General features: G+C 42.3%; 1 protein-coding gene across 1 annotated transcript in view; it reads right to left on the reverse strand.

Moving 5' to 3' along the window:
* GFRA1 (GDNF family receptor alpha 1) overlaps positions 1-24,959 on the reverse strand; it is a 254,718-nt gene that overhangs the window by 51,248 nt on the left and 178,511 nt on the right. Inside the window, exon 5 of the mRNA XM_056849616.1 lies at positions 7,349-7,458. Coding sequence (XP_056705594.1) covers positions 7,349-7,458 — 110 coding nt within the window. The remainder of the gene's footprint in view (positions 1-7,348; positions 7,459-24,959) is intronic.

Here is a 24,959-nt window from a genome sequence, read left to right on the forward strand (position 1 = left end):
TGGCTAGAATAACAGTTGGCTTTCTCTCTGGGTGTGGATCCCTGCTATATGCTTGGAAAAACATTATCACAAGTAATAGGTTTCATGACAGAGATTAAAAAGGCTCTCCGGTGTGGATCATAGAAGCAAAATGTGTGCATCACCATGGATCTATACCAGACTTTGAGATCTGTCAAAAACTAAGTCAATGTGTAGTAAAAGAAAATGCAGCCACACATCAATAGTATCCATCGTTTCTGTCACCAGCACCCTGACAGAAACTGAACAATCAACCTCTCAACGTTGCTCAATGAAACACACAAGTATTAATAGCCGCTGAAGAAAATAAATAAGGTTAGTTGCAAAAGTATCTGTTTGTTTGTTGCTGCAAGAAGCCACTGGATTAGATGGCAAGCACACTGTAGATCTATGTTCAAACGCTGAGTAACTCCAGTGATAATTGCCCAAGGTCTGTAGAAGACTGGTAATTCTTGAATAAGAGTTTTGGATTTATGAAATGCGGGTGGGGAAAATGTAGTCATAGCAACTACCATCAGAACTATTAATCAAAGCTTGACAAAATCCAAAAGGATAAACTAAACTGATTATGATGGAGTATTTAGATGACCTGTGTGCCACATGAACAATGCAATCCGGGACAAAGAATGATGTGCCCAGGAAAACTGTTGCATTAAAATGAATGTAAGCAAATCAGCTAGATATTTGTACTGCTTGAGATTTGATGTTTTAACCATGTAAGATTTCCTTAAGAACTATGAAAGGAAAGGAAATGATAATATGTGGGGCAAGGAAACAAAATAGGTAAGCTGGTACCTAAAAGGAAATCCTTTATAAGGGTTAATGAGACAAAAGATATTGGGATAAAATGGGGCAGTCACTGGTATGAGTCTGGACCGAGGATGTATTGTCCCAAAGGGAAAAGACAGCATGGAAGTCCAAGCGCCAGTTTATATGGCCATACAAAGTAGCTGTCCATACTGACTGCAGAGCATATAGCAAACATAATACACTGAATTGCCCTTTGCATGCTTAAAAGCAATTTGGCACAGATCTGCTCAACTGACATTGGGAAGGTTTGCATTGATGCACTAAATTGAAGGGTGTTCTTGTGAAGGGACTGTTCAGATGGTTCATGTACCACGACCACATACACACTGCAATCTAGCATATAAGAACAAAGTCTCCAGCTGCTTTCAGGACGGTTGGTAAGAAAAGGACTATGAATGCTGGAGAGAGAGAATGGGGTGAAAGTAACATTGCACTAATGTGTTTCTTTCACCAGGAATCCCTAGATAAAAAAGGATATTGCAGCTCTTAAGAAGGTGCAGAAAAGAGCAACCAAAATAATCAGGGGATTAGAACAACTGCCCTATGAGGAGCAGTTAAAACGCTTAGGGCTGTTTAGCTTGGAATGAAAGTGGTTAAGGGGAGTCATGATAGAGGTCTATAAAATTATGCATGGTATGGGGAGAGTGGACAGAGAGAAGCTTTTCTCCCACTCTCATAATACTAGAACGCAGGGTCATCTGCTGGAGGGTGAGAGATTCAAAACTGATAAAAGGAAGTATTTCTTCACACAATGCATCGTTAAATTGTGGAACTCCCTGACCCAGGATGTGGTGGTGCCAAATTGGAAGGCTTTAAGAGGGCAGTGGTCATTTATGTTCTATTATGCTCTATTATGCTCTATTAAAATCAATAATTTTTTTTGTCACTGAATGTACTTTATTTCACGGACATACTTTTTTGGTTTTTTTATGGGAGAAAGGACAGAGAATGTGAAGCAATGGGGGAATGTGATTGTGTATAAAAACAGATAAAAGGCATTTTATATTTTCTGAACAGCAATGCATCAAAGCCCAGGTATAAATATGGAAAAGCTGTCAAAGCTATGGCTACATAACATAAAATGATGAACAGTTAAGAGAACTTAAACTTGGGAGCATATAGGAAGACAAGCAGTTTAGATAAAGCCTCTTTCCTCTGACTTGTTCTTCTTGTTGGCATGTTGGGCTCAAACGCAGAGAAGTTTCAGAGTTATTGGGCGACCAGGGTCTATTTCAAGATGTTCCCTAGTGTTGTCTGTACATTTTCTTACAGATATTTGGGTGGGCTGTGTGTGTCTGTGTGTGTGCATTTGTTATCAATGCAAAGTAAAAATTAACAGCCACCTTACCCTTATTAATATATGCAGTGTGAACATGATATTTGTTTTACACCCTTCAAAGGACACTTTCCATGACTTTTTGCATTACTTAATCTTAATAGGAATTTCCCCAGTGCTTTTCTTGTGAACGTATTCTTCCGGTTTCTCCCAAGTTATTAGAGCCTCAACACCTAGGGTTGCCAACCTCCAGGTGGAAACTGGAGATCTCCCAGAATTATAACCGGCCTTCAGATGACAAAGATCCAACTCCCTGGAGAAAATGGCAGCTTTCAAGGGTGGACTCGATGGCATATAACCCAAAGAGGTCCCTCCCTCCCCACAACAATGGTGCTTTTTTCTGATAGTGGTGACACCCGCAAGCTTCACATGAAATCAGGGCAGCAGCCACAAAGGCCCACAATTTTGAAAGGCTGCACTCACTGTGTAGAGCAGTACCACGAAGATGTAACTTTGGGCAGTTTTTACATAGGGAATATAATTTTGAATTTAGCCCTGACACAGGCTGGAATACCGATGCCAAGATCATGAGTGGAAGGGAAAGATCCTGACAGGATACAATGCAGCTACAGAATGAATACCTGTCCTTACAAACACTGACATTAATCTCACTTTACAGTTATTTGACCTAGTCCTTGTTATTCCAAAAACAGAAAGCCTGATTTTGGAAGACTGCAGGAGTTTATTGGAGTAATTGCAGTAAGCGAGCCATGAACTCATTACATTCGTCGGTTTCCATCCTCTTGTCTAAGTCTTGGGGCTGCAAGAAAAGAGAAGAATGTGTATTTTCCCTCCAAAGTCAGATCTCCACTTGATTTTGCTTCCTTAGGGACCCATTCCTTTCTTCTTGATGCCAGAGAGTGTTTTTGCAATCTTTCTTCTAGCATTTATGCAGTATCTTTACCCGTGGAAACATAAAAGTACCTCTCTGCAGGAACTGGGTTATCCTTAAGGTTAAATTGCATAATGGCTCCAATAAAATCCTCAGCAAAAGTCACTGTGTCTGGAAACTACTTGCCCACAGCTGTTATTCTGAGTTATCCATTAGTACCAAAGTTACTTCTTGCCAGCTGCTAGCATCCATATATCATTTGATTGGATCTGATGTCTCAGTTCATTGTCCAAGATTCAACTTCTTTTTATCTGTGGTTTAGTCCTCCTTTTGCATTTTTCCCCATACAAAAATATTCATGATAATCTTCCATGTCATCATAACTTTCTCACTCATCATACCTATTTGCCACTCTCATGTTAGTAGGCTTTGCTAACAGGCAACCAACATTATGGGTCACAGCCAGCCTAATAGGAAATTTCTACCGCCTCCCACTTCCTGCTGTAGCCCCCACCCTCACTTTACCTCAGGGTCCCACCCTCATTTTACCTCAGGGTCCCCTATTCCCCAGGAGCAGCATTTTGTGGAGATCAGTGGGCTGCAGTGGGAGTAGGGAGGCAGGAAAACTCCATTCTCCCATTGGAAAATTTAGTCTGGATCCAACCCTATGTTTCCCTGCAGCTACACAGCAGCTGAGGGAAATGGCATTGTGAGGGTCCACTGAGGCCCAATTTGGCTTAGGAATACAACACAACCATGGGACCGTTTCAGCTCAGGAAAATGGTGTGAGGGGAGGTGGGAGCCCCTCCCTTCACACTGTGGTTCTGAGCCTAATCAGGGCCAATTTGTTACAAAACGTAATGTGCTGCTCTATTAATATAGATCAAGGTAACACATTTCTGTTTTGAGCAAGGGCATTCAGGTTTTTTATTGTTTCCTCCAAGTGTATCTCATCACAAAAGATCTGTTTAACAGCTCCAGTACTCGAACTGAGGTTTTCACACCTACCAGAAGCAGTCAAAACTGTTTCATGACAGGTGTAAACTCTGCACCTCAGACAAAGCTAATATGGTAGCCTTTGTGTTGTTTCTCACTTCACACACACACACGCACACACACTCACTGTCATCTGGATGCTATGTATCGTTTATTCACTTCCCTCAAAAGAGCTCTTTCCATTCAAATATATCAGTGTAATGCCACAGTGCAGTCTCATTCTCTGAAGTATTTGACAGAAAGTTAAGCAGAGGTAGTAATGAGAAAAAAATATGTTAATTAAGAAGAGGATCTAAAATGATAATTTCACCTTTACTGGTGATGATGGACAACTCAGAAAATGTTTAATAAGTACATAGGGGGATCATCAGAAACAGGGTGATGTGTACCTTTGCTTTAATTTATCAAATAAATGGTGTGCTTTCCTTAGAATCCGAGGAAGTTATTTTCATACCACAGTGAAAATTTATCTGAATTACCTGAGGGATATCCAAAACCTTTCTGTAAACAGAGGCTCAGATAAACCAACACACTCGTTACATACATTTACAATAAATTTGATTTATGGGGGGGGCAGGGGGAAAGCATGGCACCAAACACAGCCTTCCAGTCATAGTGATATCTGTTCCACTGGTAATGTGTTCACCTGATTAATTATTCCCATCACATCAGGAGTCTCCACACCCACCACCGCTAGTGCTCACTAGGGCTGTCGATTCGGTTCGTCCCGAACTGAAAAAGAGCCGAATTTTCCGATTCGGCGGTTTTTAGTTCGGATGGAACCGAACTCAAAAAAGGTGGGAAAACGGGGAGCCGAATTCGGCGAGTTCGGGGTGTTCGGCGAATAAATTCAGCAAATTAGGGGTTCGGCGCAGCAGCATAACTGTCAGTTAGTAAGCAGCATTCTCCCGCGGCCAATCGGTGGACAAGCAGGGTCTTCTTCTGGCCAATCAGTCGCGATCGAGCACGTGAGCCCAGCTGCAGCACGGCCCGGGGAGAGAGTATCTGTTTGTGTGAGAGAGAAATCCCCGTGGGGGGGTGCGTGTGCACATTCGCTCCTTTCCGTGGCTGCAGGGGGCGCATTTTTGGGGTTAGAGGTCTCAAACTTTCAGGGTAGCTTGAGGGGACGCTTCTTGCAAGAACCCTCAAGTTTTGTAAAGATTGGGTTGGGGGGTCCCGAGATATGGGCCCTGAAAGGGGTCCCCCCTAATGTGCATTTTTATTCGTTACAGCACACATTCGAGCCATTCCATGGCTGCAGGGGGCGCATTTTTGGGGATACAGCCCCCAAACTTTCAGCGTAGCTTCAGAGGAGTCTTCTTGTAAGAACCCCCAAGTTTTGTAAAGATGGGATCGGGGGGGCGAAATATGGGGTCCCCCCCTTTCCCCTATTGGGATGAATGGGATCAGCCGATCCTGTGTGCATCTCGAGAGCGGCAAATCCAAGGCAAAACCTCCTGTGCTTAAATGGAATTGTATTGGATTACCCACTCCTCCCAGTCCCTCCTGATGGAACAGAAGATATCCACAGTAAGACCCCTTTTGGGGCTTTAATCTATAATTTTCCCCCTGTGTGTGTGTGTGGGGGGGCAGATTCTGTGGGGGGGAGCCAAAGGAGGCTTTCGCCCATTCTGGCGAGGGGTGTGTGCCCGCTGGCCTCTACGGGAGTGTGTGTTCTGCTTTTAAAGTTTTAAAGTTTAAAGTTGAGTCTGTGCGGCGGCTAGCGAGTCTCTCTCGGCTCGGCACCCAGGTCGCGCCTCCTCCTTGGTGTTTTCCCCTGTTTTTGCCCCTAGCCTGGGGTTGAGTGCAACGGGGCGGCTTGTGTGAGATCCCCTGCGTCTTGGATTTTTTCCCCATTTGGGGGGTGCACCGCGGCACCGTATTGGTTGGAGGGGTGGGGGTGGTGCTGGTGAGACTTGCTTGAGTTTGGTGGGGTCGTTTGCATAAGGGGAGCGTCCCTCCACCATGAGAAGAAGGAGCATGGCAGAAAATACAAATTCTGGGGTTTTTTTTGCACGGTCTGTTTTGCTGCTCGCTCAAAAATGTTTTTGCAAAATCTGACTCTCACAATACATTTGCTCGCGTGTTGCTTTGCATTGCATTGCAATGGTTAGCACGGGAGGTTTTGCCTTGGATTTGCTGCTCTCTAGATGCATAGGATTGCCTGATCCCATTCATCACAATAGGGAAAAGAGGGGACCCCATATTTCGCCCCCCCCGATCCCATCTTTACAAAACTTGGGGGTTCTTACAAGAAGACTCCTCTGAAGCTACGCTGAAAGTTTGGGGGCTGTACCCCCAAAAATGCGCCCCCTGCAGCCACGGAATGGCTCGAATGTGTGTGTTACTGGAATAAAAATGCACATTAGGGGGGGACCCCTTTCAGGGCCCATATCTTGGGACCCCCTGACCCAATCTTTACAAAACTTGAGGGTTCTTGCAAGAAGCGTCCCCTCAAGCTACCCTGAAAGTTTGAGACCTCTAACCCCAAAAATGCCCCCCCTGGAGCCACGGAAAGGCTTGAATACATTTTTAATGGCTTTATTCAGCCAAATTTTTCCCTGAACTTTGCGCCGAATTCCACGGATCTGAATCGGGGGAGTTCGGACTTCGGCATTTCCCAAATTCAAACAGGCTGAATTTTGCCAAATCCGAATTTTACCGAATTTTTTTTTCAACAGCCCTAGTGCTCACCTGATGATGTCCAAAATCAATTTATAGTATAACATGATACTGATCCCTATACTGAGTGAGCCCATTGGTCTGTCAAGGTCAGTATTGTTTGTGCTGACTGGCAGCAGCTCTCTGTGGTCTCAGGGAGACAACTTTCACGTCATCTACTGGAGATGCGGAGGTTTAGACCTAGGACCTTCTGTGCGCAAAGAAGATGGTCGACCACTGAGCCACAGCCCCGACACTATCCTTGCCATCCTTACTTTGTACTTAGAAATCCAGATTTAGGAATCCAATTAGTTTTAACTCAAAATAAAAAAGGAAATAACTTTTGCAGCTGAACTGCATGCTGACTATTTAGGCATTGTACTGATTCTTTAAAAAAACATTTTTATGCCACCTTTCCATCCAGATTAGGATACCCCAAGGCAGTGAACAATCAAAACGTCAAAACAAGTTGAAAATACGCACACACACACACAATTAAAAACAACAATGAATGCCACATATAAATGGAAAGTACTTACAATTAGCCAATGAAATTTGATCCACAAGTATTTATTTCAAGTTGCCAATGAATTCTTTCTCTTTTTTTTTTACTCTTTTGTTTCACTTTCAGGCAACACTCCAAACACACCAAGAAAAAAAGAAAAGGGAAAAAAAGATAGCAAGAAAAACCTTACCAATAAGCCCCGAGTAAGCGAGGAGGCAGTCAGCATAGTTTTCCTTCAGACAGCTACTAATAGACCGTGACTCAGGCTGGCAGTTTGTGAAAAAATCGGCAAGGCGAGATCTGCAACGTGGTAAGAAAAAACACACACGTTATCTTTAAAAAAATCAAACCTCCAGGCAGTCCCGCCTCTTGCACTCTTCTCCCTTTTTGTCAATATTTAATTCTCTTTTACACACATACATTGTACACATTCAAACTGTTAAGAGAGCGTCTTCTTTTTTAAAAAAACACAGCATTTATCTCAATGGTGCATAGCAAAGCGTTAAGGTAGAAACAGGCAGTTCTTAAAAAGAAAAAGCATTGCTCTGGAAAATGCATATTTTATACATGGCAGCGCTCTCAGAATGCTCCCGCTAAGGAAAGACAACAGGTAAGCCCATCAACAAAGAATTCTGTTAGAGAATCTTTAATCAGAGCTCAGAATCTGTACGCAAGAAACTACATTTGTCCAAACAAGTGGGTTAATTGATCATGCAGCAAATGTCTTGCAGCCTAGACACTAAGTGGTTTGCACAGTTAATAGCTACATTGGCATCCTGTAAATGGCCAGGTAGTGCTGCCTCACTTGCCATTTAAAAAAACCCCAACTTATCTTTCCTACACAAGAGGCAGAACTACACTGATGTTGGTGCTTTAAGGACCGTTCACACAGTGCCCCATAGCTAGCTGTTGCCACCCTCCAGCCTAGTTCATAGTTGAATAATGTCATAGCTCGCATTTGATGACTGCCATTTCCCCAGTGCTTAGGGAGGGATAAAAGGTTCATGTCTGGGCATGCTGGATACCAGATTCAGTATCCTAATACTGCACTAGTGGAGTGGGGGTATATGTACCTGGGAGTAAATGCCATTCAAAGTGTGGGATCTACTGTGTAAAAATGTGGCTCAGACTGGGCTGGAAGAATCTCAGCTTTAATTTTATCATTTCAAAGCAAGTTTCTAGCCCTAAAAGGCTGTGAAGTTGAGGAGGCTTGGGTTGCTGAGGATGATTATCAAGGAATGAAGCTTGTGTGCCATTCATAGCCCTTGCCCTCCCAATGGCCAAAATACAGAAAATTGTACGAAGTAATCAAATACATGTGAACATGCATAATTTGTAAAATCTACACAGGGTAAAAACATTCAGCTTCCTTAGAAAACGTTATCTCTGGGCCAAACTGAAGCCATGAACAAGACAGATCTTTCCACAAACCTGAGAAAAGCCCCAGCTTTGCAGAAAAACCTGAAATGTTAAAAAAATGCACCTGGAAGTTAACTCCACCAAACTAATAGAAGCAGCCCCTGTAGCTTTAAGAAACAAATGCCCTCAGTGGCCATTGCTAGGCAACAAGAGCAGTATTGCTAGTTGAAGCTCTGGTTTCTGTCAGAAAAAGGAAGAGAGACAGGGCAAGATACTTTCCAGGACTCTTTTGCCTTTGAGGGAGGTCTTATCAGGGTCAAGCCTGGTGGGAACCTTGGGCGGTAACTTGATACCGCATGAATTCTGTGACTCACCCAGGACTGGCTGCTCAGTACTGTTCAACAGCAGCCACAACACAGAGGTTGGTGTGGTGTATTGGTTAGAGTTTCAGACCAGGATCTAGGAGACCCAGTTCGAATCCCAGTTCTTCCATGGTGTTCACTGAGTGACTTTCGGCCAGTCACACATTCTCAGCCCAGCTCACCTTGCAGGGTTGTTGTGAGGATAAAATGGAGAAGAGGAAAATGATGTAAGCTGCTTTGGGTCCCCATCAGGGAGAAAAGTGAGGTATAGGTGAAATAAATAAAAAATAAATATAGCTGAAAATGAGGGGCAGATAAAAGGTAGGATGGTGGGTGGGTGGGGAGAAGGGAAACAGGCATAGTTGAGGATATAGGAGTTGCCAGGAGGAGGGGAAGAGGAAATAGTGTGGGAAGGTGGTTGCAGGGGAAAGTAAGTTCCCCCCAGCAAGTCCTTGCAGATTCCCCACCATGCAACTGGGCTGAGTTCAGCCAGCATATTGCAACTGGGCCACAGTCTTCCCCGTAGAGGTTGCACGGGGAGGGAAGGAAAGCTGAAGACCGGGGGGGGGGGGCAGATAAAGGTAGGTGATCTGCTATCTTTCTGCCCTATCAGAAGGCTTATATAAAATGTGATCTCTTTCAACTCAACTCCCCTTAGCAGTGAAGTAAATAATAAACATGGCATTCTTTATTAACTACTCTTTTTATATCTTAACTTGCTATTATTTTAATTATTAGATCTCTATTCAAGGTAGGCTTCATAGTTATTTTCTCTTCATACCAATATGAACAACATTTTAACAATATGAACAACATTTTAACTTCTGAGCCTAAACCTCCCACGAAATAAGAATAACATAATAAACTTTCGTATAGGTGACCCAAAACAATACGAAGTATAGGTTCACAGCCCACTTCAAAGTATATTACCACCGTAGAGTTTCTATTTCTTCAGCTGGACCTGTGTAATAGAATTCATTCATGAATTGTAACCTGTATGTAGGCGATTGTGAAGAATACTGCGATTCTGATCACTTTTCTCAACTATCACTTTAATGTAGTTTTCCTGTTGATATATTTTACTATTAAAAATAAAAAAGGAAATTGGTAAATTCTTGAGACTTTTTAAAAAGGAAAAACCTCCGGAGACTAATTAATTTTGTTTGTTGGTATAAGTTAATCTATCCTTGTAGAGAGAACTAATGTGCTTTATTGAGTGGATTGGAAGTAGAGATGGATGGGCCGGCCTGCAAAAGTTTAAAGGCTTAGCTTATCATAATGCATTCGTAGCTCTATTATTTTTCTCAGAAAGGAAAGCTATTCAAGGAGAAGGCTCCGTACCAAGGTAGCCCACCTTGTCAGACCAATATAGATTTCATCAATTTTTCAAATTCACTTTTTACCTTGGGGCTGTACAATACCAAGTATGAAAACACAAAGTTGTGTAGCACAAATCATGCAAAATACATTAAAATTATGACTTCTAATGTGCCTGGAATGGGAACCAGCCCATGGGGGAGGCGACACAGACATATGTACTGGGAAGAATCGGCTACAACTTTATTGATTACAGGTTCCTCAGGTCTTGATGCAGCATAGGCTGTGGACAGTGGGTGCAGTCTGCAGAGCAACTGCTGTCAACACCTTCCCCAACCTGCCTGTTGGGGCTAACTGAGGGGAAAGGGCTGGTATTAGAACTGGAAGCAGCAGGAACCGATATTCCTGCCCATCAGCGTCCTCCTGGGGATGTGGTCAATGCATCAGCCCTGAGGTCGGCTGTCTTACACCCCGCCCCCCTAGAGCCCCTTAAGAGGGCCCTCCTTTTGGTCGTGCAGGGAGCCCACTCTGAACAACCTGCACCATGTTTCCCAGCCAATGCCAAAATGCCTGCAGCTGGTAGTGACAGTTATGCTATTTTTAACAGTGCAAACAAGCACAGACAGAATTTATATTGTTTACTATGGGGAATGCAAAAAAAAAAAAAAAAAAGACCCAGGGCCTATCAGCCACTTAGCCCAGGGTAAAATTCCTTCCCAGCTGTGTTAACCAGCGACCCCCTTGCAGTCACAGAGAAGGATGAGTAGACACACAGAAAATAAACCCTGCAAGCATGGGGTGGGAGGCTGGGTGTTTGCAGAGAGAGAAATGCTGAATGCCCACTACCTCTTCAGCCTGCTCCTTTCAATCTGAGCTCTGGACCAGAGAGACACCTGCTGCCAGCAGGTCTGCGCACCCCACCCATCCCATGATGGGCTGACCTCTGGGGGCAAACTGCAGGAAGCTACTTGAGAGCTGACTAGCTGACAGCCCAGTGCTGGGCCCAACTGTCATCTTTATCCCCTCCCTCCCATCACCCAGGCATTATATGGTCTTCTTTCTAGAGTAACACTGATGAATTAACATCTTACCATTCTTCTGGTTTTGATTTCCAGAATTTGTTCAGGTCACATAAACAGCTGTATATACTGATGAAAAGCATCACAAGGCTATATCTTGATATCATGATGTGTATGGCTGAATTTGTTTCTCTGTTGTGGTTCAGTAATATGCACAGGCACTTGTGTGTATTTGTGTGCCCCTCCCCCCCCAATTGAACAGAAGGCACTGAAAACTGCAGCAAATTACTCATGAAGCTGTTTTGGCATTCATTTTAGAGATTTTCCATGAGAAATTGAAAGTAAAGCAGGACAGAACATAGGAAAACCAAAACCATGGAAAAGTAAAGGAACCAAACAGAGTATACCAGCGCACTTCGAATAGGAAAGCAAGTTTTAACCATATACAACATTTTGAGGCTGCACTGGTGGTGGCTCCTGGACCCCAGTGTGCTTGCCCTCACACCAGTGTAGGTGCTACTTTATTCCATGACAAGGTGGCACCTACACTGGCACAGGGTCATGGCTGCTCCTAAGGAGCTTTGCCCCCCCTTTGGGAATGGGCTGCATGTGTAGGACCTGATATTTTAACAACTACAAAGCATACCAACTGCATTCCTTTTTTGGGACATGCAAGAGATCCAAATTACTATCTGTAGGCATACACTCATACAGAAACACATAATGTCATATATTGACCATGATAAAAAGAGCTGCCCGTATATACTTTGTATGGCAATCTCCCATGCCATATTGTAACTGCTTCTGAAACTAACTTCAAATGAATTTTCCATGGGGGTATAGGGCAGCTTCTGTTCGATAAACACAATTTCAAAACTCCTTTAGTTACCTCTGTTTTCAAGGTATCCCAACTTGGGGAAGGGGGAAAAGGCTCAGTAGGCCACAGGGAAAAGTTGGAGAAATCAACCCCTATTTCCATAAAGCACAATTCCCCCAATACATTTTCCCACAGACAGAAAATATAAACCGAACATCAACAGAGTAAACCTAGCAAAAAATGTACAAAGGAATTCTTCTTTCCAAACAAAATTATTAATCAAATTGTTTCCATATGTAAAATATATAAATCTTAATCTATATATATGCTAGCAAGAATGAAGTCTTTGGCCTTTTTGGATCTTATGTCATACTGGTTTGAAGGAGAATCAAACTATATTTCAATTCTAGTAACTAGGGAAACTTGTCTGAAACACTTTATTTTTAGTTTGGATTTCATTTACTGGAAAGAGAAGACTCTTAACAGAAAATATGAAGAGTATCTTTCCAAAACAGACACCAAGCTATGGAAGAAAAAAAATAAAACTTGAACCCCATATGCTACTGTTTATTAAAACTTGACAATAACAACAAAGGGGACCTAAATCCCTTTATATATGATTCCAACAGTAAGACTATTTCACAGAAAAATATCAAAATACTTTGCGCTAATTATTTTAAACAGGAGCAATTCCTATTATATTTTTGGACACAAAGGATGTGCATTGAAATGGAGGTGCTGTTGTAAGCAAAACAATTCAAGTCTTAAAACATCCTAGAATTGATGAAGAGCTCTTTGGTATTTGGAAATTATCAGAAGCAATTATCACTCCGGACCTTTTTATCGCTGCATAATTGAACTGCAATCACTGTGTGTGCTGGTTATACACATAAAGGGTGGCAAGGTCTCGGTGTTTGGTGAATTGTATAAAATGTTCATGAACATGTTCTCTTTCTGATTCAGACCCAGGCATTGTTTGACCTACAAGGTGACTTAGCAGTAATACGAGGAGTTTTTATATTCACTTGAAACGTAGTTTGTAGATAGAAACATACTTATGAACAAGCAGAAACCCAAGGGAAAAAATAACTGCAGTATTTGGAGGGGTTTAATCTGATATTGTGTAGTATGTAGCTTATTGGTGGTGCAGCAAGAAAGGCCTCTTGGAAGCCAGCAAAGAATTAAAAACTCTTCTGAGATACAGATCTGGCCAAGGAGAGCATCTTTGATTTTGTTACATTTATTTTACGTATGAGCTTTTTTGCTGCTTCCAACACAGAGGAAAAACAAACAAGGCCTCCAACACAGAGGAAAAACAAACAAGAATTCCAAACACAATTAGATGTAAAGCTACAGCCAAAGCAAACATAAGCAACAGAACAGCACTTAATGAAAACAATTAAAATCAAATAGAAGTCAAATTAAAAAACAGCAAAAAAACAACAACTGAAAGCTTGCAGAATAAAAAGCCTCCAAAATAAAAATAGTAGCAGCCTTATAACTCTAGGTTCCAGAATCTGAGCGTGCATCACTACCACCACCAGCATAGTGTTTCCAGTGATTCTTAGAGTGGCGGGTAGGGTTCCCAGCTGCCCGCTAATGGCATGCAATTGCCTGCCGTTTTTTGCCGCTGCCCACCGACATTCAGCTGGTCGGTGGGTAGAAGCAGGCTGGCAGAAGGCAGGGTGATCTATGTCTCCTGAGCAATGATGTCACTTCCGGCTTGACTTGGAAGCACCAGCATTGCACCAGGCGGATGAGTTTTGGGACATGTGCTAGAGCATTCCCCCCCCCATGCGATGCTGCCACTTCCATGTCAAGCCGGAAGTGGTGTCATCGTGCAGGGGACGCAGATAGCTGCCCCTGAACCCGTCTCCCTAAAACCCCTGCCATTTGCCAGGAGGGACCTGGCAAGCCTAGTGACGTGACATCACTTTTAAAAGGGTCTTGACAAACTTGTGGCAAATAGTTCCATCAATGTCTACTAGTCGAGCTGACTAACTGGAACCTCCACATTCAGATGCAGTAACCCTCTGAATATTAATGCTGGTGGAGACAACAATGGGAGCTGGTTTCCATGCCTTTCTTATTGGCCCTTTGGGGCATCTGGGGGGACATGAAACATTATTTTGAACCAGCAGGGATGCACTGAAAAGTTAAGAAAAAAGGAATTTAGTAAGAAAGGAAAGGAGGGACGAAAAGCAGAAAGTGCATCATTAAGCCTGTATTTGTACTGTTGCAAAAGAATTAGCAAGTTACTAGCTTGCCCTGAAAGACAAAACTGGGTATTCAAGTGACCTACTGTAGTTGTATTGCCTTCCCGGGAATGATTATCCAGGGACTTTCAGTGACCATTCACATGTTCATCAAGGAATGCACTCAAAAATAAATACTGTACAAAGCAACTATGCTACATATTGACCTAGTGGATAGTTAGCTTTGAATGGTGTACAAATGGTTAATTATAGTGATCTAGGCTATTAAGTAAGGGAGCTTAATTTTTTAAAGGTGTTTGACTGCATGAAGAGCAGTGACAATGATAATATTTGACTAGCATAACAGTAAAAAATGCAATTTCCGGTAAGAAAAGCAAATCACCAATAATAAATATTCCTCTTTGGACATATGAGAGATGCTGGCAAATGTTGCCAAGATTCCCTATTTCTGATTCACTTACAAGGATGTCAGGGGTGTGAAGTCAAGCCACTGGGGCGGCTGCAATAATTAGTCAAATATGCTCCAGTGTCTAGACACCATTTGGCAGGGAGGGCACATTTGCATATGGGGAATGTTACATCAAAACTGCAAAGAAAGAACAGCAGAAGTTTCAGGATGAAAGATTTGCATGTGTAAAAAGTTGTTCAATAACAAAATTTTGAAAAGCTAAAAAAAAGGGAATATAAAAACATAGTATTGCCTGGAAAACAAACCACAAACTGACTAGTATAGCCAACAGCAATCAGGGAAAATATTCCGCCCCGACATTTCTACTAGAATCAGCCAAACCAATCACACCTCACTGTGCCACAACCAGAATGAAGATGCATTGAAGGATCTCAGATTTCTGTGCTGTCTCTAAATCACGAAAAAATACACTGTGCTATATTCTACAGAATCCCCCCTGCTTTAATGTCTACAGATATGATGCTTCAAGGGTGCTATTTGGTAGTAGGCTTCTATATGGAACAGGATTGCTCATGGGTACTTATTCAGCATCTCTCTCTGTGTGTCCTACATCTTGTGATGCAGCAAGGCAAAAAAAAAAAAGGAGGCTGAGGTGTATTGAGAATATCCCTGTATCTACCATTTAACTGGTGGTAAACAGGACAACTTAGATGAAAAATATCAGATGATGTCAGATGAGACCAAATTAGGTTTATATAACATAATAGGGGCACATGCCAAGATTTGGCTACCTGGACTCCCAAGTAGTGTGTTGGACTGTATATCAGAGGGGTTCCAACCTATGGAAAGTGATAGTGACAATGGATTTGCCTCTTGGACAGGATGCTAACATCGTGAGATACGTTGGCAAGATATCTCGATTGGTGAAAATAGTTAAACATTGATCTGAATTATGTAGAACCTTCTGGAAAATGGGGCTGATGGTTCATTCCATTTAGAAAGGATAGGGCAAAGCCGTTAGCAATAATTAAATAGGGGGGTGACCTCCTGGGAAATGCATTTAAGTGACTCACTTTGGGTTTTTTTGCCTCTACTTTCTACCTTATTGACCAGTTCTATTTTCTATCTATCCCATCACTTTTAGTTCCCCCCTTTTTAAAGAAGAGAGAAGAGTAATTGCTAAACATTCCAAGCTTGACTGCTCTAAACAAAGGAAAAACTGGACAACTGGTATGCTCGTCTGTTATTTTGTTTTTGGAAACTGATGGGGTTACTAACTGTAACTTTACATTAAGCAAGGCTAGCATTGCAGCAGAGGATTACTGACTTAAAAGAGATTTTGTTGGATTGAGGGATTCAGTAGCACAGAAATCACCGAATTAGCCATTATGTCGCAAATCTTCATTCATGTATGACACAGAATCTGTTGTTGTTTTTTGTGCACTCAAGTCGCAGCTGACTTATGGTGACCCTGTGGGGTTTTCAGGACAAGAGACATTCAGAGGTGGTTTGCCATTGCCTGCCTCTGCGTCACCACTCTGGTGTTCCTTGGAGGATTACCATCCAAATACTAACCATGTTGACTAACAAGCTGACCCTGCTTAGCTTCTGAGATATGACAAAATCAGGCTAGTCAGGGCCTGTTAATCATTTCAGTTATCTTAATTAAGTAGTTAAATAATTGAGAACATCCAGCAGTAGTGTCTGGGTCTTTCCAAGTGAGTTTCACTGCAAGGGATAAATGATCCCCTGAAACTTATCCCACTTTTTGAGTCGTGGGGAAAAAAAGAAATATTGTTAACAACTGTATAAAGAACAACCATTCAGGTGAAAGAAGCTTGTGCAAAGATAACTGTGTAAGATGAAGAAGCCCTCTCTCAATCCAGGCTTCCTTAGTGTCTATTTAGTGCTCAGGATTGGGGCCCTTGTTTTGCACAGGTGATATGCTTGGAAGGGAATAATACATTTTGCTCCTGCCTGGCTGGCTGTGCCCGATGTAAAAGAAGCTTTCTAGGACTGAGTAGAAAATTTGAGGAGCAATGCCAATCCACAAAAGAAGAAGGAAGGCATTTTATATGATATTAGGAGCATTTCATAGAACAATTTCATCTGCTCTGATTCTCTAAAATTGTGGCTACTTGGCGATACCTCAGTTTAAGGGCTCTCTTTGGAGAATCATCATCATTTTATATTTTAACTGCGAAGTCAGCCAAATCTTCGGATACTTCAATCCAGCGACTGGAGCTGTGAATGGGCAAGAAAGATCTTTCCACAAACCTGAAAAGAGCCGCAAGTTTGCAGAGAAATGTGAAATCGAAAAAAATAATAATAATGGGTTTAAAAAAAATAATAATCCCCAAATGATAAAAGGAGCACCTGTAGTTTTAAACAACAGATTCCCTCAGTGGCTGTTGCTAGGCACCACAGCATTCCAGGCTTTAGTTTCTGTGAGTAAAAGGAAAGAGGAGGGGGCAGGGCTCTTTCCAGACCTATTTTGGCCTTTGAAGGAGGACTCATTGGGGACAGGCCTGACTAGGGTTGCCAGCTCCAGACTGGGAAATTCCTGGAGATTTTGTGGTAAAGTCTGAGGAAGGAAGGCTTTGGGGAGGGAAGTGGCCTCAGCAGGGCATAATGCCATAGCGTTCACCCGCCATTTTCTTCAGGGGTACATATTTCTGTTGTCTGGAGTTTAGTTGTAATTCCAGTGATCTCCACATCCCCCTGGAGGTTGGCAACCCTAAGCCTGGAAGAAACCTTTTGGGTGTCTTGACACCACACAGATGCATGAATCAACTAGGCCTGGCTGCTTGCTACTGTTCAACAGCAGCCACCCTATGAAAGCCCATGTGATGTAGCTGTTAAGAGCTTCAAAGCAGGGTCTGTTGAGACCCAGGTTCAAATCCCCATCTTGCTGTGGAAGCTCACTGGGTGATTTTGGACCAGTCACATACTTTCAGCCTAACCAACCTCACAGGGATGTTGTGTGGATAAAAAGGAGAGGAGAATAATGTATGGTGCTTTGGTCCCCACTGTGCAGAAAGACTGTAGGAAAATTGTGGCCTAGTTCTATGGTGCTGGTTGCTGGTAAGGAACTCTCAAGGACTTTTGGGGGGCACCTCACTTTCCCCTGTGTCCCTCTCCCCACACTATTTCCTGTTACCCTCCTCCTGGCAAATAGTGGGGGAGGGGGAAATCAGATGTCTCCCGCAAGACCTTGCGGGTTCTCACTTATATTTTCTGTTTGACAGTTCTGCAGACAGGAGTGTCTCTATTTTGAATACGCTTAGTTTCCATAGGTAGAAGTTTGATTATTAGAAGGAAAAAATTCTAGAAGAAGGCACAAGCACAGATTGCCTTATTTCTCCATTTCTCTAGCACTGTTTCCAGGCTGCTTTCCAAGAAACCAGTTAAAACTTCACCGCATCAGACACACCATAAGTTCGTACATTTGGCATGGTGAGACAAGGGAGCTTTTCAAAGATGTAATCCAATGACTACGAAGCATTAGAATCCTAAGTACTACAAGACCAGGTATTAGTCTACAATGTCAGCAATGAATCCCAAGGGAAACTGGCAACCTCAACCTCTGAAGGAAGTTGAAATCAAAATAATTTACAGCCAACAGCATGAAAAAATATTTTCAAAGCACTGACCTTTGTGTGAAACAAAACAATTTTGAAAAACATTGCGCAAATAATGAAGATGGCATAATTTAATAAAGCATGAGAATGGTGATTTTCCGGTGCTGTGACAAAACCCAGAATTTCCCTTTCTGCTTTCAAAAAAATTACCTCAGACCATATTTTCTAGAAGGTGGCGTGTGAAAACATCTGGAAAGCATTCCCCAGGAAATAACCCTATATTAAGTATGTTTTGCGGGGCTCTGCTTCCTTGCCTTGCCTTTAAATGTGTATAATGTAATTCTGCTTTTGTAGACGAAAACATGGATCTGAGAAGCCTCTAATTTTATTGTTGTCTTGATTTAATCGTTAATGTAAACTGCTCTGAGACCTCTGCTATAAGGCTATCCAAAAAATTTAACAAACAAACATATACAGGTGTTTCAGTGTTGTGCTTTAAAAAGAATATATTACTTTTCTTGTCTTAGCCACTTAAAGAAATTGGATTAGAAAATGCCTTTTAAAAAAAGGTTTAAGACTGACTAAAAGTCATGAACTCTTGGAAGAAACCAAACAGATTAATCCCAGATGTCTCCAATATGATTATAGCCGTTAATTAATGAGGGGAAAGGGTTTTGCACATGCTCAGAAATATATTTTTTATTTCTTTTGGGTTAAGGAGATACATACTGTGTTGATGCCTCCCCAAGTTAACTTTTTGTTCTAACTTGCCTAGTAATGTTTTCTTACATTCTAATACAAGGTCATTATGACATGTAAATCCCTACTAGTTACCCTCCTAATAAACAATCCCTAAATCTGAGCACCGTGGCGCAGAGTGGTAAGCTGCAGTACTGCAGTCCAAGCTCTGCTCACGACCCAAGTTCGATCCCAACAGATGTTGGTTTCAGGTAGCCGGCTCAAGGTTGACTCAGCCTTTCATCCTTCCGAGGTCGGTTAAATGAGTACCCACCTTGCTGGGGGTAAAGGGAAGATGACTGGGGAAGGCACTGGCAAACCACCCCACAAAACAAAGTCTGCCTAGGAAACGTCGGGATGTGACGTCACCCCATGGGTCAGGAATGACCCGGTGCTTGCACAGGGAACCTTTACATTTTTTTTAAATCAGTGCATGCTGTACTGTTATCATCAAAATATCTACTTCTCAAGGTGGCCCCATATGTGGATAGTTAATCCAGAGACTGGAGCCATGAAGATATAAGCCAGATCTTTCTACAAACCTGAGGAAAGCCCCAGGTTTGCAGAAAATCTTAAATCTAAACAAAACAAGACAAGGGGATTAAACCCACCTAAATAACAGAAGCAGGGCGCGTACCTCTTAAAAAGGAGATCTCAGTGGCTATTTTGGACTTTCCTCGACAACCACAACAATATTGCAGCCTTCAAACCTTGGTTTCTGTTGTAAAGGAAGTGGGGTAGGGCAATTTCCAATGGTGTGCTAGCCTCCCAAGTCCCCCTCTCTCCTGTCCTGGAGGGAGGACTTATTATGGCCAGGCCCAGCAGCAACCACTAGGCAACTTTCTACCATGATTACCAGACAACTTGATGCCAGTTCAACTTGCCTGGGCCTAGTTGAAGCCTTCACACAACTTGCCTGGGCCTGGCAGTGACCTACACATAACTCACCTAAGCAACTTGTTACTGCACAACTTTTGCAACTTGGCCAGGTTTTCCCCAAGGAAAGGCTGCCAGGGAGAAGGAAGGAGGGAAAGCTGAGAGACAGCGTGGTGCAATGGTTAGAGTGTCAGACTAGAATCTGGGAGAACCAGGTTTGAATCCCCAGTTTGCCATGGAAGCTTGCTAGGTGATACTGGACCAGTCACTCTATCAGCCTAATCTACCTCAAGGTTGTTGTGAGAATAAAATGCAGGAAAGAAGAGCAATGTAAGCTGCCTTAGGTCCCTACTGGCCAGAAAGGTGGGGCATAAGGAAGCAGGAACAAGAGACCTTCTGGCATGCAGAAGGTCCCAGGTTCAATCCCCGGCATCTCCAGTTAAAGGGACTAGGCAGGTACAGTAGGTGATGTGAAAGGCCTCAGCCTGATACCCTGGAGAGCCGCAGCCGGTCTGAGTAGACAATACTAACTTTGATGGACCAAGGGTCTGATTCAATATAAGGCAGCTTCATGTGTTCATGTGAGAGGATAAAGGAGCTGCCAGGAGGAGGGAAAGAATAGGGAAATGAGGTGTCCATTACAAGTCCTTGCGGGTTCCCCCCCCCCTTTTTTTTTGCTCTAATGCTAATATACAATTTTTAAATATTTTGTTTGGGGAACCCACTAACAAGATACTGGGCCAGATCCAGTCAGCTTTTTTATTTAATCTTGCCCAATTCTCCTCCTTTGTACATCCTTATCCCATGTGACTTTTGTCCCAGCACAGTCTTTTTGTCAGTAGGAAAGGTGGCTGTATCTAATGCTTAGTCTTTTACATTTTCATCATCACCTCAGGCATTAAAACCACAGGGGTACTAAAGTTCCCTTTACTAACGGCTGTGCAGCTTTTGCTGTTTCAGTTCAAATGAGAACTTGCACGGAAAATATCTTCAAGCTGAGTGCACATTCAAGATGTTTTGCTGTGAAAATCTGTTTCGACATGACAGGAGCAGTGTAACAATCAGACATGTGATGCACCTGTGGATCCAGGTAGCTTTCAGTGCTTTAATATTGGAAGCTGCTCTCAGGCTTTTGCCTTCCTGTGCACTGTGAATAATGTGCATTGGAAGCTCTCTGCTAACCCAGTTCATGGGTTTCAGGACATCACTGGTCACTGGATGACCACTTAGTCTCAAAAACCTAATTACATTGAGTGACAAAGATCTCACTGAGTGCAATAAGTTCAGCGTGAGATTTCAGCCTACAGTTTGCAAATGGCTTTGCTGCATTTTAAAACTACATTCGTGCCGGCAGTCCCCCCTTACACCACTGTGGGATCAGTTTCCAAAAAATATACAGCAAAAATAAAGTGTTGATACAATGTTGTGAGAGGCCTGTCATATATTTGTGGTTGAACACAATCTCTTTTTCCAGCCTAAATTAATTTATGTTCAAAAATTTTAACTGCTTCTAAGATACCTACGTTTTCAGAGGGCGATCTGTGAAAAACATTGTACCATCTTCAGACTTTTGACGGAAACTTGGCAAGGCAGGGGCCTAGCAACCACAGAAATGTTACTTTCATAAATGTGGTGTACCTGGTGGTCTGAACTGAATATGGAGGCTGACATTTCATTATAACTGATTAAAAATGGTAAAAGGATGAATGGGATGGCTTTAAACTAAGACAGCTTTTAAACATGAAGAAAAGCAGACATGCAATAGCTAACAGGTGCAACAAAAGTCAAGGTGTAAGTCATGTATGTTTGATACAAATGTGTGTATCTGAAGGGATCCCATGCTGCGTGCTGAACAAGTATATAATAAGCAGATCTATATAAGCATAAGATAACCTCTTGATGGTCAAACTCAACTAATTCAGGAAATCTATACTAAAACTGCATCATGAAACTTCCTACGCATAACTTCTTTTAAAACCTTGGAGAATCAAAGATTAGCTTTGCTATGCAGATTCTCGCCACACACCAAGTGACCTTCTGCTTCAAAATTTGGAAAAACGAACTAACCTTTTAAAGTGGGCATAGAAATATTCTTGCATTTACAACTAAATGCAAATGAATATTAACCTATCCACTTATACAAACATGCGTCTTATTCTCTGCAGAAAAACATAACATCACATTCTATTTTTAGTTTCACTGCTTGGATTTTCACTGAGCTGTTATGATATATAAACTGCCAAAAGAAATATTCTCATACGGTGTTCTAATGCAGCCTGATATAAATAACCTTTAGAAAATCCAGCACAGTGTAATGGAGGAATTAGCTGACATTGTTTCCTTAACATTGCCTGCAGATGGGCAACACAATAAAGAAGAAGCCAAATCCGCCACGGTATCAGTTTATGGAAGTTAGCAAAGCCAGTAGAGGTTACATTAGAGATTAATATGACAGCATACTTGCATTTATGTTTGTATTCGGAACCAGAGAATTTGGTCCTGACTAGAGACGTCCAAACCCTCACCAGTTATTTCCATGAATATTTTCACCTTGTCAACAACTGACTGCACATCAAGTCTGGCTTATGACGCCCTCATAGGGTTTTCATGGCAAGAGACGTTTGGGGGTGGTTTGCCATTGCCTGCCTCTGTGTCGTGACCCTGGTATTCCTTGGAGGTCTCCATCCAAGTACTAGCCAGGGTCAGGGCTGAGAGTGTGTGACTAGCTCAAGGTCACCCAGCAAGCTTCCATGGCATGAGTGGGGATTTGAACCTGGGTTTCCTGGGTTCTAGTCTGACACCTTAACCATTACACCATGCATTACATCTCTATCACTCAAGTACCAACAATCAAAACTTTGGAAATGCTAATGGACATCCTGGCCTGGGATAATAAAATGGCCAGCTCCTACCTTAGCTGGAATTTGACACCCAAAGGTTGACATAGAGACTTAGGGATGCAAGAGGCTAGACTGCATCTTCCTGGAGATTCCAGGAAAGGATTTTTGATCCACAAGGGGGTGGGAGAAGAAATATCGGCAGTGGTGAAAGTGGTGCCTGTGCAAGACTAAAGAAGGGGGCAGTATTTGGCAAGCAAAAGCTTGCATCACTATTCACCTGGTTTCTCCATTCACTTTACCCCACCACTCCTCTCCGCAGGCTCACAGCTACTAAAAGGGAGGACAATGTGAGACCCTTACATGCACTTGGTCTTCAGCTCCACAGCCAATCACAGGTAGCAGCTAGCTTTAGAAGGAAAAGGCAGTGCAAGAGCTACAGTCATGGAGAGGGAAATAAGCAATAATAGTTGGGGATGGGATGGGATGGGGGAAGAAAAGCATTAAAGATCCTGTGGCATACCAGAGAGGCAACACATTAACCAGCCAGAGCCTAGTATCTGCGTATGTGTGTTGCTTCTGACTTATGGCCACTGTATGCATTAAAGTCCTCCAAAACATTCTATCATCAACAGCCTTGCTCAGGTCTTGCAAAATGAGGGCCATAGATTCCTTTATCGAGTCAATCCATCTCATGTTGGGTCTTCTTGGTATCTAGTTTCATTGAAACAATGCCTAAAGAGTACATGGAAAATGAACCCCAGCGTTCCTGGTCAAGACCATGGCATTTTCCAGGTCACAATCTGCAGCAAATAAGGGTATGTTTTCATGAACAACGATTTACATGTGGCATTCCTATCCTTGCCAATCACACAAGGAAAAGAGTCAGATTCCACGCAGTCTCTGCTTTAAAAATCCTTGGTGGAGCATCTGAATGGAGAGCCAGTTGTATCTAGACTTTAGCAATGAGATAAGTGGGCCATTGCCATGTTACCCTATAATGCTTGTCTTACCATATGGCTAGAGTCTAGGGATGACAGACTCTCCCTTAAATCTGAGTAGTCTTGCTGGAAGTTTGTAAGCAGCAGCCACACAGAAAATTATGATCAGATTCTATATTTGTTTACATGGGTGTGGGAATTCCACCACAATAAGAAATACACATTTACTCAGAATTGAGGACATCTCAGGTTACAACCTTAGAACACACCACGCTACTGAGTACTTGCAGCGGATGCTGAACTTCATTCTGCTCCGCATAACGAAGATAATGATCAGAGTTCTGTTCTTATAGTCAATTATTTCACAATGAAAAGGTAGCATGTAATTAACCAGTGTCTCTATCTTGCTTTCAGCTTGTTTCTGTAGCCTCTGTTTAATCACTTTATGTAAACAAATTAGAGATCGAAATGAGCTAAACTGCTGATCTCAAGATAAACCCACAGGTCACCTTGGCTTTGAAAGATACTCTAACTTGACGGCCACGTATTCCTCAGAAAGGGTTAAACTGTAATAAGCCAATAATGCCATTAAAGAATAATTTTATATCAGTATCTTCTGAAGAATATTTCACAACCCACTTAACAGCAAGTTACTCAAAGCAGGACTCACAATTACCATTGGCTACCCTGTGTTTTTAGCAGGACTTTACTGAGACTAAGGAAGATCAGTTGGATATAAGACAGCATTGATGAACATTATATGATAGAAAGGAAGATCAGTTGGATTTAAGACAGCAATGGTGAAAGTTATATGATAGAAATCAGAACCTGTCTAAGTTAACATGACCAAAGATTAATGTTAGCACTTGAGTTATTTATTTGCTTAAAAACCAATGTTGCCTAAGCTGTCATCATATATTTTGGCCAATGTGGGCTTTAAGAAACTTTTTGACTTAGAAAAATGCTGCAAGGAAAATTTCAGAACTGCTTGACAAAAGCCTCATTGTCTGAGTCCTAAAGCATAAAGCTGAGCAATGTGAGGAGGTGTTAAAGTGGAAGAGCAATGGGAAAGCATTGATGGTTGCATTTTATTTTTTGTCCTTCTTGCTTGATGCTTCCCTGTCTTTTAAAACAGCTCCATAACACCATATTGCCAGGCTTTTCGTGTTCATGACCTTCTCTAGCAGAACACTAGCAAAGTTAGGCAACTGAACAAACAGTGAAGAACTTTTTTTGAAATTCTGATATTTCAATTCCAAAGCGTTAGACATTTTCTTTTCAGCGATAATTTAGGGAAGAATTCTTTCTGCAAGTATCAATATACATACA

This window comes from Euleptes europaea, chromosome 5, assembly GCF_029931775.1.
Source record: "Euleptes europaea isolate rEulEur1 chromosome 5, rEulEur1.hap1, whole genome shotgun sequence".
Classification (NCBI taxonomy): Eukaryota; Metazoa; Chordata; class Lepidosauria; order Squamata; family Sphaerodactylidae; genus Euleptes; species Euleptes europaea.